The sequence below is a fragment of the Dermacentor andersoni genome, chromosome 4, assembly GCF_023375885.2.
Source record: "Dermacentor andersoni chromosome 4, qqDerAnde1_hic_scaffold, whole genome shotgun sequence".
NCBI lineage: Eukaryota > Metazoa > Arthropoda > Arachnida > Ixodida > Ixodidae > Dermacentor > Dermacentor andersoni.
The window spans coordinates 206,224,459-206,243,774 of NC_092817.1; the positions used below are offsets into that span (position 1 = coordinate 206,224,459).

At 43.0% G+C, this 19,316-nt stretch overlaps 2 protein-coding genes across 5 annotated transcripts in view; one reads left to right on the forward strand and one right to left on the reverse strand.

Moving 5' to 3' along the window:
- Positions 1-19,316, forward strand: part of LOC126538330 (uncharacterized) — a 680,380-nt gene that overhangs the window by 233,073 nt on the left and 427,991 nt on the right. The gene's annotated exons all lie outside the window — the stretch shown is intronic.
- The window catches only part of pck (Claudin superfamily protein pickel), a 43,985-nt gene continuing 26,131 nt past the window's right edge, over positions 1,463-19,316 (reverse strand). For 3 of the 4 annotated variants that reach the window (XM_050185334.2, XM_055074802.1, XM_050185335.2), the window contains exons 4-5: positions 17,130-17,349; positions 1,463-11,538 (exon numbers count right to left, since the gene is read on the reverse strand). In XM_050185334.2, the coding sequence (XP_050041291.1) occupies positions 11,472-11,538; positions 17,130-17,349 (287 nt within the window). In that variant the 3' untranslated portion in view covers positions 1,463-11,471. The remainder of the gene's footprint in view (positions 11,539-17,129; positions 17,350-19,316) is intronic. The other variant, XM_055074803.1, reaches the window with a different exon arrangement.

Here is a 19,316-nt window from a genome sequence, read left to right on the forward strand (position 1 = left end):
TGTATTTAACATGAAAATTGCATGGCACCATCTCATATTTTCCACTCACGAAGGTCGTACAGCAAAACGATCTCAGGTTCTCCACCATACATAAGAAAATTGGAGACGGGTGTCGAATTAGACCCCAAGGAAATCGCAGTGATCGTGAGTTGGTTTGTCACGCAGCAGGAAGCACAAGCTTCTTGTCCCTCTGGCATCCGCTTGTTCTATTCCAACAAGGACTCCGATTACTACAGTACAAGCATGGCCATAGGAGCCAAGGATAATGCTGTAGCATGCATGTCACAGGGTGCAATCATTGGGTCTACACAAGAGAGAGAGGCACTGGGCAAGGTAACAACACTACCCAAAGTCGAATTTGGAAACTTGCCAGCTAATGCCTTGCATTGGCAAACAATACATGCTCACTCTCAATGTGGATGTTCCCGATAGCCTGATTAATGGATCAACAGGCATACTGCAATACGACCTGCATGGGAAGCCACAATGCATATGGTTTTGCAGTTAAGTGAGCTTGGCTCCAATCTTGTCATTGAAGCCATGGCAGCCGCAAAATTCCACCAGTTATGGAAGGTCAACAGAAACATTTAGCAAAACTGGATAGTTATGACTTTCAAGTTGCTCCAACCAAAAGCTAAGTTCTTTATTCCCCGACGTTTAGGAAACAACTCTTTCCTCAGGGGGGGATGACGACGGAGATGTCGAGGCACAACAGGAGGCGGCGTTAAATCCTTCTTGGGTACTTCAGGGAGATAGGCCGGGCGCAGTCAGGGATGGTTCTGTACTTATCTTGAATATAATCTGAATGCAGGTTTCCAGGGAGCGGTTTAGACGGTCGTCTTTGTTGGTTCATCTCAATTGTAAAAATTTCGGTTCGTTCGAATGGTCGGCGTCTTCCAAGTGTTCGGCTAAGGGGGTTTCGCTGTGTGGAGAGCATTCTGTCATCATTCTTGTGTTGCTGAGGTGGGAGAGGGTGGATTCTTCATGGCTATGTGAGGGTAATGGGCTGAGTGGGGTTTGGAATGGATAAAACCTTCCCACAACTGCAGCTTCCAAACTGTTCTTGTGCAAACTAGAAACAGGATTTGCTGATTAAGTAAACAAGAGCATGTTGACTTAGTAAGCATTTGCTTATTGTTTTCTTGATACCCTCAATAATTCGACATTCAGTTAATTCAGACATTGCTTGCAGTCCCATGAAATTCAAATTAACAAGGTTGTACTGTCGATTCACAAAAGCCCTAGGGCAGTGCAATCGAAAACTGTGGCGATATGCAGCAGTGCGAATTAAAACCACACCACAGGATCCAGGTGTGACTAGGTGCCTGACACGCTAACCACCAAGTGCTATTTCCACATTGCGAACATAAAGTTTTTCACTCCTGTCACAGGAGGACCGTGAAACAGTGTTCTGGCTTTGAGCACCATGGCAGTCAGACAAAGCAAAAATGGACAGCCTGAATACAGTAATGTTAAAAATGGGTTTATTTCCCTTGAATACAGACATAAGGTAAAATGTCCACATAGGGACCTTGTTCGTATTGAAAAAGTCAAAGGCATAAAATTTAGCGAGCAATATAAGTGAAAAAGAAAATAATCAGTGCTTTTAGCTGTCATGGAAGCGCCAACTTTTCCCTGCAAAACCACAAGTATAAGAAACAGAAGCACAAAAATAAAGACCAAGAGTGATTACATGCGACATAACAAAACAAAAATGTCACACCTCGTATGTGTAAAGCATGGCCGTTGTCGGTTATGAGATGCCATGACCATGTGGGTAATATAAAAAAAATATAAGCATGACTAGATGCAGTCTTATACAAAAATGTGGTACACTGGAAACTTTGGGCAGTCCATTATAATTAGCACCACAGTTAAGGACACTTCAGTAGCATTTATATTCTGCTTTAAGGTTTACTGCATCCTCCTGGTGTATCTCGTTTCACATACCAACAGCTGAACCAATCGTGCCAACAGTCAATAATGTTGTACAAAGTGGAACAAAGATAAAAATTCTGTCACATTTCAGCACATAAACTAAACATGCCAGCAGCCAAAAATTCCATACAAAAGACAAAGGAAAAGTACGAATACAAAAGGTGAGTCTAATCTACAAGGCCAAATTTTGTTTCTCTTAACCACTTGCCCACACTACTAATTAGTTTCAGCACAAAGTGACGTAACTTGCACAAAAAAGTTACCTGTGACAACTACCGCATGTAACAAACAAAAATCAATGCATTCAGTAAAAATGGGCCAATAACCAGACAAAACTGGGCATTAAATCACACTGTCACTGTAGCTAGCCAGTAAAGTAAAAAACTGCCATTTCAGCTACAGATAAAAATCACAAAATACTGTTGCTTGCCAAATGGAGTTGATTGGCACCATTCAGAATGCCCATCAAAATGTTACAGTCAGGGAAGTAAGTAAAAGGCAGCACATAAAAGCTTTTAATGGCTTTTAAGGACCACGCACTTTGGTGGGCTTTGGAAGCAATGGCTCACTGTATGACAGTGCACTTTATACCCTGCCAAAATTCAAAGCTGCTCACACTCAAACCCAAGTGTCATATGCCAACCAAGCAGGTCAATCAATTATGCAATAGTGACATGCATTGGACTGAGGAAAAAAAGGGCATCATATTTTGTGAACTACAACACTACACTCGTGAAGTACAGATGGACATCAGTAAAATACAATGCACATGTGGTAGACAGGACATGTGGATAGTGCAGTGCACAAAGAAATAAGAAAGCAGCACAGTCACACTGCACAAATTATGAAACTTTTCAAACAGCACCAGATTATTGCAGTTTCCACGGGCAGCACTACACGGTTGTTATTGAGCTTGATAAAGTAGGGACTACATTGCTCAATAACATATTAAATAAAAGTGAGGATTGCCATGCTCTATTTCAACAATCTTTTATTATGGCTGTCATTGTCATCATCCTATTATGTCCAGAGCATGATGAACTTCTCTGCCAGTGACCTTCATTTAACCTTGCCTTGCATTACCGACTCCATCCTATACCTGCAAACTTCCTAATCTCATCGCAGGTCTGATGATTTCTTCAGATGCCTCACCCCAAGTGAAAATCATATGGAATGTATTTCTGGCATATTCAGCGTGGTGCCACCTGACATCAGCGAGTTTATTTTAAGCAGTGCAATCACCACATTGCAATCGCTGCAGATATGCATGTAATGCACGGTTACCGACAAACACCCTGAAAAGCAATCCAGTCATGGTAAAAACATATTGTATAATTATTAAACATGAATGCACAGATGTCAGGAAATGGATGGCAATAACATGTAGAAAATGCATTCCATGTGATTACTGTACGGCATATTTGGTACTATCTGGCATCACATTAAGCAGTCTCAGATCCATATCAATGGACCATACACTGAATGCTGTGTAAATAATAGTTCAGAGTGTACATGGTTCTTCTAGCTGAACTGTTGACTTGTTTGTGCTTGAATCTTGTGCACAGGTGGCACTGCTCAAAGCATGCAACTTAATACCATGTTTGCAGGCATTACTTCCCTGTTCCATCTTGAATTAACCAGATGCATCAGATGTACGACATGCAGATCTCAGGAACGGTGACGGAGCCTGTCAGTGACAGATGGCTCCACCACTTTCTTGCAGCAAGATCAATTGCATCTTTGCATCTGGAATTGCTGCAGGTGATGGATACTTGATTTATTCTGTATCAAACATGGAAGTGATGTGCCTAGGCATGGTATTAAAGGGACAATAAAGGCAAATGCTAAGTCGACGTGGACTGTTCAAACGCCATTCCAGAAACCTCGCAACGCTTGTTTCGTGTCAAGAAAAGAGTTAGTTTAAAAGAAAATTGCATCTGAAAGGTCCGAATACTTTTTCGAAATTCAAATCTCCTGGCACCCAACTGGGGCAGTGGTGACGTTGCATGTGCTATCACCACCCTTTGCTGTCGTCGGTGAGTAAAGTGGCACCCGACAGACGGCGGTACCGAGCCATAACAGAGTGGTGGATTCGCCGCGGCAGCTGCTTTTTGGTCAAGTGATGTAGACCGTTCGGGCATACCGCGACATCCCATGGAAGTTGAATTCTCTGCTACTCGCAGTTTGTCCGAGTTTCGTGAGCCAGCAGAACCAGCGCAGCAGTACTCAATAACGAAACTACTGAAATGCGAAAGCATGGGCGGCGCGGAGTCGAGCGAAAACGAAACCTTCCGACCGCCCGCGTCATTGTCAAGGGTAATTTCAATGAGTTCTTTTTTCTAAAAATGCAATAGAACTGGACAAGTAGCATTTTATTTCGTCTTATAATACAATACAAGGATGTTTTTTGCAATGAGTGGTTTAGTACTAGTCACAGAATTTAACTGAGGAGTGCTTTCGTCATCGGACAAGTACTTGAATGTCCCGGGGGAGTCTCTAATCATGTCGTGCATTTACCTCAATTTCTCGATTATTAAGGCTCTATTTGCGATAATATTGATGCCTTAGAAATTCTTAAGTGCTAATCTATCACTTTAGCTTGACTTAATATTTGCTTTTAGTGTCCCTTTACTGCAGGAATTGAGCTATGCCACCTCTGCACAACTCAACTGTGAACAAGCCCACAGTTTACCCAGAAACTTAATGCATGCCTGGAGTTCAATATTTATACAGAATTTGATACAAGTGACCTTTCTGGATGGTTGGTCACTAGGAGAATACATGGCCAGACGACTGCAAAGTTTTGGCCACAATGTACCTTTCAAAAGCGCCATCCACGGCAAACACAAGAAGTGAACTAGCTGTACCAACCATGTACCAAGAATTCATACAAATGAAATGGCCTTATGAATACCCAGCAGCAATTTAAGCTAAATATCTACGCTGCATTCTAACAGAGAATGTTACTTGTCCACACTCACATATTATATGTAAAAAATTTTTGGGATTGCCAATGTACAAATTCTTTATTTTGCCAGGCTCCTTGTTGACCCAGTTGCATGTGCAAGTTGGTAAATTGATAATTCTATTTCAACCTTTGGCAAACCTAGCAATGCTGGTGCTGTTTGTTATATTTGCACGAAACTCTTTAAAATGTTTTTTTCACAACCTTGTAAAGTGAAATGAGTGATGGAAACAACAAAAATGCACAATTTCCTTGAAGCTAGTTTGCAATAGAGAAGGAATAGCAGTGCTGGCAAATTAATTATGCTAGTCCAAGTGCATCTTTCACAAATTCTCACAAACAAAGTAGGTCTACAGACTGCAAGCAATGAATGTGCTGAAAAAGGTTATCTCGCATCGCAGCACACTAGTGCACTGACAAACTCCAGTAAACAACACTGGTTATTATTGCTCGCAATAACAGAGCTTGTCGTCGACAGAGGCACACTCCTCTGTGGATCAACTTTCAGTGGTAGCATACAGTGAGTCGCACCTTTATTCTAACAGTACTAAAAGAATTTTCCACCTACTTCTACTTTGCTATTGCTAAACTTTTGCCACACATTGTCCAATAATGTGCTTACTATCTTCGTTCCCTGGTTCATTCAGAAAAAAATGAAAATCCATCATGCCACGAGCCCCATCAACATTGCATAAGTGTGTTTCAGAACATGTGGACTGATTCTGCTGCCTGTTGCCAATTAAAGGTCCAGATGGATTACGGAGGCAACGATGCCGACTTTTCAATGTCACAATGTGGACCAATGAATGCAATCTTGTTGCAAAATCTGACTGCAAACTGACAGTAAAAAACTCAAGGTGACTGCAGAGTAAAAATGCGGATCACTGTATGCGAGGCATTGCATAAACATGGTGACCCACAAAGCATTAGCATTTAAGCGCTGAAACCATACTCGCACAATATATGTACAGCAAATATGCCTGCAAGCTCACATATTCTGAATTATCTCACTGCAATAGGAAATGACACGAGACAAAGGCTTAAAGGATGCATGCAAGGTTGCCATGCACACCAGTCATGCACATCACAGGTTTCGCAGCCATTCCGACCACTACGCAATTGTGTGTGAATAGTGAGAGACACCAATTGCCAGCAGGTCACTGCAACAAAAGCACGACAGGCAAAGAGGAGGGAAAAGAACTGCACAGAATTTGTGGCTGCCCAATGGCTGGCCTGTTACTTAGCAAAACATCAGTCAGAAACTATGGGATAAATAGGCATATATGCACAAAAATGAGAATATGAACATATAGGCTGCCACTATGCCATGCGTTTCTGCTACGATTATGTCTCATTAATAAAATATGAGATTCGAGAAAAAGTTTCACAGCGAAGCTGTTAGCCTCTAGTTGGTCGGGATTTCTCGTGGCATGCTCGGCCAAAAACAAACGGCAGCTGGAAGGCTTCATGTTTCAGTTTATATATGAACTCAAACTTCATATATTGGAATTATAATCTGATGCTATCATGTCTGCAGGTTGTGTGTAAGTCGTACTTTCTAATGCATTTTACTTTGAGAAGTTCAATTAGTTCTATAAAACCATCGTGCTAGGCAGACGGCCTACAAGAATGAGGATGTATGCTATGCTAACAATACCTCCACCACTCAGACAGATGGCAACAGGGAAAGGGCCTTTGAGTTCCCGCGATTTATGTTGTCCCGTATATTCGAATAGCAATCCAAAGCTACCATGTCTGCAGCTTGTGTGTAAGTTGTACTTCACACATTTTCTGATGGAATTTACCATTAAATAATCATTCAGTTCAACCATGCACTTGTACATAGTAGGCCTAGAAGAACGAGGATCTATGCTGCACTTCTGCAGACGTGCACGACGTATGTTGCTTGTGGTGGTGGTGCTTGCGTAACGTCGCCTAATGTCGGCAACAGCTTCGCTGTACATCCACTTTTACAGGGCAGAATGAAGACGGGGGGCTTCTTTTTTCTTTTTGCTAACCGAGAGTTGGAGGACCCCAGAATTTGTCTAATAATAAGCAATGGAATATTTAAGTAACTGATTTTTACCAACTTTTAATTAACAACTTCAGGGACATATTAGAATTGCAGGAGTATGCAAACCACAAGTACTTAGCAGGAACGCTGCCTTGCACTAGCCTCAAGAAAAGCAAGCTCAGAACACACCGTGTTGGGATATCGGTGGTACAGTTTACGAATTCCTCCACATAACTTTTGTGCAATGTGGGAGAACATTACCTGGGACAGCTATGCATTTCCCCACAAATTTTACATCCATTCTTTTTTCTAAACTACTGCTAGGCCCAGTTTCCAGCAAATGGTCAACCTTGCCATATTGGCTTTCCTTATCTCATAAATATATAAAAAGTTAAAAAGCAAGATTAGTTACTGACTGCACTGGCAATTATAACACTAATATAGACATCCACTACTGCTATAAATTTTGATCGAAATAATTTTCTCAGACCCTGGGTATACTAATTGGAGACAGTCACTGCTGGAACACCCAATTAATGTCCCAACCATGAAAACGAGAGCAGAAAAAATAAAATGTGATTTTTATTATCAGAGATGCTATTCACTATTATCTAGATTTGGGTTGTGTGGCATACACAATGCATGCCATATACTAGATCTAGAGCAGCCCTCGACTCTCTTGTCAGCACAGGCAGTGTGCTTGGCTGCACATCAGAGCCCTCTACTGGAGGCACTCCTAGTTCAAGACATGATACTTATATTGCTCCTGGGCACATGATGCAAAGAGGGCAAGTCAGTACTACTTGGTCTTATCACATTTCATTGCTTCGTGCAACTCGTACGTTCATCACTGAGCTCACCGATCACTGAGAAACACACAGCAATGACCAGGCAGCAGCTATTCATGGCGCGAGCCCTATCATTTACCCCTCTAGCAGTCGTTGTTCGTGTGCAACATCTGAGTACCAGTGGCTTCTCCCTCTTGGAATCACTTGCTCAGAATCAAAATAGTCACGAAAAAGTGATGCCTCCAGTGACAATCACGGATGCACGTGCCGTGAAGGGGCTCTTATGTGTTCTGTTAGGGCTCATTCTTTTGCTACACTTTTCTTTTTTCCACTACAAAGCCTCGTTACTGCAGCCTGTTTACCCACTTTCACCAGCTGTTATCGTCCTCTCTCAGGCAATGGTGTGATGAAGGAAGCAGCACGTGAAGTGCGGATGGGGAGTGTGATTGCAGCTTACGCTGGGCCCAGCACCTACGCTATCACCAGTGGCCTGACCAGCAGACAAGAGGGCCACGGTTTGCTGCCCCATCAAGGTCGCAGTTAGTCAGGCGACAGAGGAGAGGGGGTTGTGCCTGTCAGCCATGGGTGCTCTCTCCTCAGACTGAGGTGCCGTCGGCAGGGAAAAGGTAAAGGCGCGTTGCCGGATCAGCCGGCGCCATCCTTAACGAGGGAGAGAGAGGAGGACAGAGAGCGACAGTCAGGGTGCACCAATGGGGATCATCTCTCAAAAGGCGTTGCTGCATCCAGTCTGTTACATCACACAACGAAGCCCCAGCTAGTCACTTAGATACGAGCCTTACTTATGCCCAGCGTGAATGCTGTCCCTACAACAGTTTTCTGGCATTGAAAACTATGCGAGCACTCGGCATAGAAAAGCCAAATGAAAGGACAAACTTTGCTATAGATTACAGAGCATAAAAATGAATCCGTTGGAACATCTTTTTAGACATTTATAATGCTGCTTTACATCTCCACTATTCCTGCGCTATGCATTAAAGAAAGCACAAACATGCTTTCTGCCACAGAATACTTTGGTTAACCACTCGAACTGTGTACCAGTGCCTTTAATGTGCCCGCTACACTTTGGTGGTGGCCATATCATCAAACATTTTCCAACTGCACAATTTACAACGGCAAGCCGGCGCAGCAAACGTGATCGTTAGAATTATAAATTACAGTGAGTAGCTGTAATGAATGTGCTGTGAGGCCATGGGATAAAAAAAGCTGCCATGAAAAGGCGTGTTATGAGGAAGGTTATTAATTCCATGCCAGTGCATCCAGACAGCAGCTCAAGCACCCATACAACAGTAAGACATCTCAGAATGGCTTTAATGGTGATAGCTCATGGTTAAGACACGTTAAAGTAATAGAGTGCATCACGAAGAAGACACGATGAACTAGAACAAAGACTTCAGTGAGCACACAAAGGCACCTAATTTCAACTGTACGTCCATCGTTACAATACACACAACGTGGATACTAAGCGCGAAGAAAATTCACCGACAATTACGATGCTCCCTAATGAGAAATCTGAGTGCAGCTCTATATGTGCTTTCATTTCGCGATATATTGGCTCATGCAGACAATCTGTCTCGTGCGGTCCGTTTTAACGGAGAAGACTGTGGGGCGACTGCCTCGCTAACCAGGAGATCGTGAGAGGCAGCGCATGGGTGATGCATGGGCGCAATTCACAGCAGCCGCTGCAGACAGACCTCTACTCAGGCAGCACTTTGTTTCCACATATGGTATCAGTGGCGTCGGTGGTGAACAGACAACACGTGCTACTGTGGCGCCATCTCATGGCTATTGTCCCCACAGAGTCCGTCTTGGATGGCACTACGCTTTTCTTCTCATGCTTTCGCCATACCCTCCTAGTCTGTTTTGCACCTCACGGTTCTGCCGCAACCCCCTCCTCCGCTTTTCTCCTCACGCTCTTTTTACTATCGCAGTGTTTGATCCCCTGCTTCACTCCGCGTTTGCTCTTTTGTCCTTCGTTGTGCTCATTCGCTGGTTTATGAGGGACAGCGAGCCTTGCCACAGGAACGGGTGCCTAACAGCTGTGCTCTAAAACATGCTAAAGTCAAGACGGATGAGACTTGTGGATTTGACTGTTACCACTTGAAGCAGGCTTTCATGAGGAGAAGGTTAAGTTATACGAGTACCTAAGTGCTGCCAACTCTAGAAACTTCTCCCTAAATCAAGGGCTTTTGAGTATTGCTAAAAAAGGTGTTTGATTCAGCTAGCTGGTCCATTCTTCGAGGATTGTAGCAGAAGAACTTATGGAACACGGACACAGAAGGAACTTGGAAAGAACACAGAACAGAACAAAGAACATAGAAAGGATTTTCTATGCATTTTTTAACAGTTGCGTCCACGTCTATTCATTCTTTCTGTGTCCATGTTCCATAAGTACTGCTGCTACAATCCTCGAAGGGGTATTGCTAATTTTATGCCAGACTTCCCAGCATCAGCGACTAACTGTGAAACGAATACTATTGAAGGCATTGATATTCTTTGTGTTATACATGTTAATATATTTTGTACCACATCACCTTTGCTCAATATAGAAAAAGCGCTTACAGAACAAAACTTTTTCCACACACTGAAAGCACAGAAAATGCCTTCCATTTAACTTTGGCTTCACTTCATCTTTCCGTAAATAAATACTTTTGAAAGCACAATTGGCATGACAGCATCTCCGAATTTAAAAGCAATGACTACGCAATTCAAATGCCCTAAAAGGAGTTTAGAAAAAATTAAATATAGAATTTGCCATCATATTAAACAAAGCTCAACATACGTTTACCACTGCAATAATCGGCTTCCAATTCGATGTCCACATGTTGGTTGAAAAATGAAGGGAATTTTTTTTTTCCTTGGAGCAAATTGGATCCGGAAGTTGGCAACACTTCTGATCAACACAGCCTGTCCTGATGGACTTATGACATTGCTGCCACAAACAGAAATATCTTGGCAAGAGTACTGCAATGGCAAGCTTTTTATGCACTTTATGCAAACAAGCTACAGTTCAAGAACAAGTTACAGCAGCATATGCTTCATTCAGCCTGAGAATAAGGAAGGTTTCTGTAAATAACCGAGACCGAGATGTAATGCTGCTGAGCTGCACATAATCTTTAGTGAATTATAAAGTTTTAGCAACAGTCACAGAGCTTCTTTGAATACTGCCTACAGAAAATTATGGCGTCACCATCTATGCGAGTTTATGAGAGACCGCTGGGACACTTAACAACAATTCACAAGAATTTCACTGAGGTAATTTGTTATCTGCACAGGCACATATTTCCACAAAACATGAAGTGGAGCTGTGTCCATTCATGGCCTGGCTCATCGCAACAAAGTGCCCCGAACTGTTCAATGCGGCCTCGTCTGCACTGCCTGCACATCAAAAGCCTACTTTCGCAATTCAGCAAATTTCACAACATTACAGCAGCCATAAATTTTCAGTTTTCTTCCCTACACCTGACAGCCTTTTTTTCCCGCATTCCACTTACTGGAGACTCATTAGGGGCCCACAATGACCATGTTGGAGCCATAAGAAATGTACAAAGTGCTTGCCAATTAAAAGCAGCAATTCTGTCATTTCACATGGCCTTCCTACGAACGTGTCTCCAGCACGGCTTGCTGACAATTTTGAGACCTCATCAGACGACCCGCGCTGTTGCTTTGGAAACTTCCAGGTGACGAAGGCTTGGGATATCCCACCCATAGGCTATCCCCCTCTGTGTTTCCGATGGTATTGGGACGGCTACTCAGCTGGAGTGGATGGCTTTTCCACAGGTGTGGCTTCAAGCAGAGAGAGGGAAGTTCCAGGCCTGTGTTAGGGACAGGTCACAGAAGGGAGGAGATGGGAGCAGCTGTTAGTCAGAAATGGGTTAGTTGGGGTTCGTGGCAGTCTTTGTAGTAAAAAATAATTCCAAAGGATTACAAAGCTCTGACAAAGCATCTTTGATGATTCAAAGAAGGCGTTATATAGCTCGAAGGCAAAAGAATATACAGTGCCATCAACAACAAGCAAAATTTCTTGCACATTAATTCCACCATCGACCAGCGCACAGCTGCTAATTGGATCCTCTTGATCCAAGCAAAATTTTGTAAGCTTAATGAAAGATGAAGTTCAAGGATATTTAAGCACTTAAATAAAACTGAGGCATATGAATTTCAAGACCTTGGATTTTCAAGTGTTTTCAAAGACTGCTACGAACCATGAAGTCTCCAAGCATTTTTGGCTTAGCGAGAATGGAGAGCACAGAGGCAAGCCCACAGGAGCAACCAAAGAAAGGAAAAGTTTAGGCATGGACATGATACTGCATCAACATGACAATTTCACATGAGAACATAACACATACAAGGCAAGACGAATATATATATATATATACATTTTTTTTTTATTTATTTAAGGAAAAGTTCTGTAGGTCCGGTGCATAGGTAGTGGAAGAAACGAAGGAGGGCACTTGCAAAAATTGTATCTTTTAATGTTTCAACGTTTAGGCCGTGGCACGGCCTTTCTCAGGTCGCGCCACGATGGAAACGTTAAAACATGAAAAGATACAATTTTCGCAAGTGTGCTCCTTTGTTTCTTCAAACATATATATATATATATATATATATATATGAATGAAGAGGGAGCAGTATGTGCATTTTATTGAAAACCTACTCATCCATAAAATCTAGTGCTTTCTGTAGTCAGACAGGAGTGCACAAGTTGGATGGAAAAGATACCATTGCTTAATAACTGTTTGATGCCTTCTTTATTTTCTACTTCAATCGTTTGTTGCATGAAGCATGAGCGTTGGCTCAAATCTCATTGAGTGTCACACATGGCTTTTATTTACGCGAGTAACAGAAATAATGGACAAAATGAGGGCACAATATTGACAATGCTGAAATGACAATGAAATTCTGTGATAATTAAAGAAGTCGCCTTTCGTCAAAAAAATGTATATACTAGCTGCATGCTTATACAAGCCTTGTTCCCATGGCCGAGTCATATACTATTACAGACCGCCTTTGTACTCCTTAGGTAAGGGGACTGAAACACATAAGAACAACTACATAACTAAAATTGGTCACTTTTCTTATTGCTTGCCTTCTGAGACATTTAACATCACTTTTGTTTGATTCTATTAAACACAACTTTACTGCTCGCTTAGTGTACAGTGAGAATGTGCTATGCCCAATCAAAATTTCAGTCAGACATTTCCCACGCCCATCTTTTTGCGACTGTGCCTGTTGTCTTAGCCATGGCACAGTCACGCAACCAGTGGCGTCTGGCTGCACGGCGCTCACTGCAACTGCTCAACTAATGTGTCAGTAGGCATCCATTATTTGCCTCTTAAGTTTCAGATGGTAGCATGACAACACACTATCATTGCATAACCTTATTCTACTTACTTTTGGTGACAAATGCCATTTTGTACATGCTCTCTGTGCTAAGTATCCATAACCCAACTCGCAATGACTTTCAAGCCCGTTCTCCCTTCTTACTGGGCAGAGTTCGAAGGCAGTGAAGAGCTGTTATTGCACAAAAGTTCGCAACAGCTGTGGCACACTTTGCAGCAGACACACACACATGGCTTGAATTGTGGCACAATATTGATCAGGCAGACTCGCTAGAGGAACACTAAAGTGAAGCATCACATAATCTTAGACTGTTTCAGTATCATTTCCAAGGTTCTCTTGCAGCAAAAAAAGCCCAAATATTAGCACAGAAAACTGGCAGCAAAAATTATCTTTTTCCATTGCTGTGGCTGTCTGCTGCGGAGCACAAGGTCATGGGTCTGATTCCCAACTGCAGTTGCTGCATTTTGATGCGAGGGGAATGCAAAATGTGCTCACGTACAATCGAACCTCGGTATAATTCAACATAGATATAACGAATTGTCAGATTTACAAGGGCCCCGAAACATATTTGTAACTACTCATAAAATGGCCTAACTACTAAAGGACCTCTCACGAATCCGATTTCGCAAAAAGTGTTCAAATCCTTCTACTATAAGTGGAGTTATCGCACCGATACCAGGCCTTGTCTCTCTCTCCGCTAGCAAGCTGAAAGCTAAACAGCGGAGAAGCCCCGCCCAACAGTCGAGTGCTGCAACAGCAAAAGGCCACGGCACCCGGTCGCATCTGCGGCAGACTGCGCTACGCAGCGCATTGTCTCGGAGGCCACGAGCTGCAGACGCAGCCAAGTGCAATTGTTATGCGCAGAGTGGCAGTGCAAAGACGCAATTATTTTCCTGTCCTTTTGAGATTGCACAGATGTTAATGTTTTGAGCTATTTAACTCAAAATTAGCAATTGCGTATTACTGAGGATGCTCTTGCGATCATGCATGAAATTGGCCGGTAGCTGTTGGTGGGCTTCATTGCTTGTTACGACGACACAGTGCAGGTGAGAGCGAGGGATTTTTCACCGTTATAGACACAAAATTCTAAATTCTATGCTGCATGCAGTGCAATACTATTTGGCTCACTAGTTTGAAGCAGTCTCTATGACAGATCATTTTACAATGTTTTAGATACTTTTTTTAGAACCTTTTTTCTACTATGTTCGACTGGTGTTTCAGGGTCCCTTTGACAAAGTAAATTTAAAATAAGCAAACTTTTTTCGCCGGTACCAGCATGTATGCCTACAACAAATTTCAGGTATAACAAAGTCATTTTTGTATCTTCATTTTAACCCTTCACTACAAGGTTCAACCGGGTGAATGCAATGGGTAAATGTTGAAATTGCAGTGGTTATGTCAGTCTGACATCATGGAACTTAAAATACATTTTAACATTCACACCGTTGTAGCTCAGTAAGAGTTTTCAAAGATTGCAGATTTCTGTCTTTGGCTCTCTTAGAATATGATGTAGTCTATCTTTACTGCTAAAATATTCAGATGCTGTCACAACACATGGCAAGCTAATGCTTCAAGGCAGTGTCACCACCTATTTTTCTTGCTTGCATCGTTCCTGGTTTTATGGTTTTGTAGAAGGGCAAAGGCTAAAAATGTTTTTCTCCCCTTTAGTGTCCCTTTATAGCCACACAGTAACAAGGTTCGACTGGGTAAATATTAGAAAGAAACCCAAGTGATGAAAATTGCAGTTGAAAGGTGAAAGTGGCTTTCATTGCCTTCTCTACAGTTTGTATGTAAACTCATATATAACTTGGCTATACATATATTTAAGTGCAGTGATATTTATTAAATGCTACTTAAGGTGTACATGTGGTAGAGATATACGAGATGGCCTAATGCCTCATTGCAATGCTATGCTACAATGGCAATGCTTAAGGTGCTAAAAGTACTAAAAATTATGCTCAAGGCACTTAGTAAAATTGGAAAGAAAGCAAAGCGTCATATTATTTTGTGTTGTGCTTTCCACAAAAATACCTTGCAGTTATGCCTCACTGTCCATCAGTAGCAAATACTCCTATGACTTCAGTATAAGGCTATCTTGTTCAATGGCTTTCATGTGTAAAAGAACAGATGTTTACCACAGTTTAAATACAGTCAACTTCCATTACTTAAAGCTTACTGGGACATGCAAGAACTTTGAAATGTCCTGTTTCAATTTAAATGCGAGTTCAAGATTTGCAGTGAAATAGAATTTTATGTGCTACAAATATTCTGCGGTAGTGGTCAGCACCCTGTACTAGGAAGCAGGTGCTCAACTTCATGCACTGACAAGTGTGACCTGCACGAGTACGAATGCGCGCACAGTTTATCCGACAGAGTCAAGTATGAATGCTTCTCTACAAAATGTTCAATATTCCACAGCAATCCTGGCTGAAATTTAAAATAACTTCAAGACATCGTATCTGAAGCATTGAGCTCAGCCTCATGTCTGTTTTCGCGCAATAAATGCTCGGACAGCTTCATAGTAGCATCGTCAATATTAGCTGATGGATTAGTTCAGTGTGGTTGACTGTGCAAGTGCGCAAGGAGGCCAAGCAGTCGAATATGTTTGAAATACATCTGTCAGACACCAAATGCAAAACTCGCTTTTGAATTTAGCAACTGGCAAAGGAGCACAATTTGCCAAAGGATTACGACCCATCTACAGATGTGGCAGGTGACCTACCGGTGGGTCATGGCACGCATTTACGGATCGGGAAAAGTTCCGCCACAGTATTAATTGATACACGAGGTAAACTGACCAGTGTTGAATTAATAGAAGTCGGCTGTATCAGGAAGTGCTGATGATGGTTACCATAGAACAGAATAGTCACTAAGTGCCACAGTTGTTCTCTTGGAATGAAGAACCAGATCTTGCTTACTGCCTTTTGTTCTCAATGTTTCACGGAGAAGCCAACATTATTGCAACTTCAAGACTATTACAACTCATCTCGTATTATAAGGACAACATGACAGATAGAGCCAGACCTTCACGGGGTACATGTGAAAATGTCACAAGGCTGGCAGTGCATCTATCGTCTGTAACAGGCACTTGCTAACAGTCAGCGGCAATGCAGGGTGTGTCTGCAATCACTGTTGCCTGTGCCAGTAAATCACCGGGTGACAACAAATCAATATTAGAAGTCTTGACATTCTTGAATGCAAATAACTAAACAAGCCCTGCACTTCCCTGCTGTGCTGATTGATCATTTATAATCTAGCTAAGGCCACTAGATCATCTGCAGTGCAGCCAGCCTGCACCAAGAACGACACTTCCTGTTACTGTCAGCAAAATAATTGCAACAAACAGGAAGAATAGATGCTGCTAAAAATTGATTCAATGGCTGCAAATACAATGACCACATTTGCACGAAAGTGGTGCTAGCAAGTGAACATCACTTTCGAGGCAGGGGTAATATGCCCGTGCTAGTGACACCTTGGCCTGTGCCTGTTGGATGCAGCCATGGCACATGCATGGGTCAACAGTGACAGCCATTGAATGACTGCTTATCCCTTGCTTCAATAACCTCACCGTTACAGACACTCTGGTAACAAATTAACTAAATGACTTGGCTAGTTTGTTCTAATGCATTGTTTCTGTGTAACAATGCAGTGTTAAAGCCCTAATCACTGAGGCTGTGCAGATGGCATTGCAAGATGGTGTACGCATACACAAACTATCCATTAATTCATCAAACAATGTTCTTGGAGAGTGTGGGCATACGTGCTGTGCTATTTCTTTTGTTTTTTATGTCAAGGCAACGTCGTCTGGTAAACCACACCACTCCCAAGGCAGCACGTGTCCTCTTTTGTCTCTTCTATAATAGTTTTGCACTGTTACACAAAAGAAACTGGTTCACTTTTAATAGCAAACTCAGCACCGGTGGCTGTTAAATTCTTGCTCCCATGCACGTGCCAATGTGCTCCCAGTCCAGATGGTGATGCCACCACGTACCCCACCCACCCCAAAAGAAAAAACTGCGGCAGTGATGACGAGCGTGCGGTAGTAGCAGCATCAGCTCAGGACCTGGGTTGCATGTTGTAGATGAGGTTGTTGGCCCGTCGCCGACGCTCGCGGGCCTTGAAGGTCTCTGCCAACAGCATCACGGCGGCAAGTGTGTGGAAGAAGAAGGCGACCACGGCGAGTGCGTAAGCCCACGACAGGTGGTTGTAGTTTGGGTACTGTAGCCAGGAGCGGTCGAAGCACATGCCCCCAAACACCGCCACCGACAGGAACACGGGCACCGCTGCACATAGACATGCGCCACACTACGTGTTCAGATCATAACAAAAACTATGTCACATACCTGACTCAACTTAGTTCAAAATGTGTTGCTCACAGTGACGAAAAATGGGCAAGAAATTGTAGAACAGCTTGTAAAAATACAGATGTAGTTGTATTGTGCACCACACGTCTGCAGGCCTCAAACGAGGTCACTTGCGGGGAAAAATGCTGAACTGTGGCAGCCACCGTACAACGGGAGCCAAAAGCAAGAACGCTTGTGTGCCATGCTTTAGGCGGACGTTAAAGAACCCCAAGTGGTCAAACTCCACTACAGCACAATTCAATTCCCCTGCATTGTTTCACAATGCCCGTGTGAGCCAGGTCACACGGGCACTTTTACACGGTTATCGAGTCGATCGCCGTTAAAATTCTTACACTTACCCACTCAAAGGAGTTGTATTGCTGCTACACAGCAAACTCGACAACTGCCGAATTTTTAAAGCAACCTGACACCAAGTGGCGAGCGATGGTTCTGCATTCCGAAAAGTGATCGGCCTTAGCAATCATTCTAAATACAGTCGCCGACCGACTTTTCGTATGTAGCGGGGACTGAAAAATAGTCCGAAAAATCTAACAGTCTGAAAAACTTGTTCACGTAAAAAAAAATGGAATTCACCGTATTTGCACAATTCTAACACACACTTCTTTTTAATAAAAGGTGTGTTCAAATTTGCATGCGCATTACCATAGTAACTAATCCTACTCAAAATCAAAAATGAAACCCAGTCTTACTAAAAAAAAAAAAGCTCAATGCAACGTAGCTAGCCACACTGCCATCGAACAAGCCGTCTGAAGAAAGGGACGCTCGGAGGAATCGCAACGTGGATTCTTAGGGAGTGCAATGCCCTCCCGCAGATGATGGTTGCACGAGCCTCCGGAAGTTCGGCATTTATAATGCACTAAACGGTACTAAAAATGACTTTCTGAGGCCAGCACACGGCGAAAAGAAGGTGTTGTCGGAACTCGATGACCACCAGCTGCCAAGATTCACCTGTGTACGTGTCTGTGTGCCTTTGTTGTTCCATAACATCGTTTCAACACAGTATGCATCGACTCAGGTTTCGTTACTTAAGGGATTACCTGTGTCTTTGGGACCGAAAATCGGCCCAAAATTCAATTTTCAATTCTTATTTTCCACGTTCCTGATGCATTTGCACACCTATCCCAGACATTTGGTTACAAAATACTGCATCGTTCTTCTGTTATCGTGATCTAATGGTGCGAATCCGTAAGCATTGCCCTTTAAATTGGGAAAAAATCGCGCCCAATTATCGTCACACATAACTCGATAACTACACCCTCTGCCAGCGCCATTTTGGTATGATTCAAAAGCTCACGATTCTGGCTTTCTTATTCGTCGGTTGGCAGCGTTACCGGCACTGTGGTCATGAAAAAAACAGAAAAAGAAATTCGCGACACACGCTATTATTGGCCAGTTTGAGCATGTGAACAAGATGGCGAGTCATGATTGGCTCCAAGGACCACGAGCACTCAAACGATGAAAACAGCCGCCATTTTGTCTTAGCCTCACGACTGCGACACTGGATATGCTGGAGGTCCAAGAAAGTTTCGTTCCGTGAATCGTTACGGGTGGAAACGTACGAGACGCAATAAACTTCCAAAAGCGATTCTGTTGTCGCAGTCGGCACATGATACCTGGCAACTCGCCGCTGAAGACGTACTGCCACCGAACGTTGACGCCTCACTGCTTTGCCGGATCACACATATCCACACACTGGTTACACGTATAAGAATTGAACATGGCTGTCGTAACTGAAGAGGAAGTGGATGAGAGCACGTGAGAAAGCTACGCTCGACAAGATTGCATCTACGACGGCCACGGAGCGAAAGATTCGGTGTTTTGTTGAAGATCCAACCGCCGATAGTCCAACAGCCTCGGTCGCGAAGCCCACTACTCCGTACGGTGTC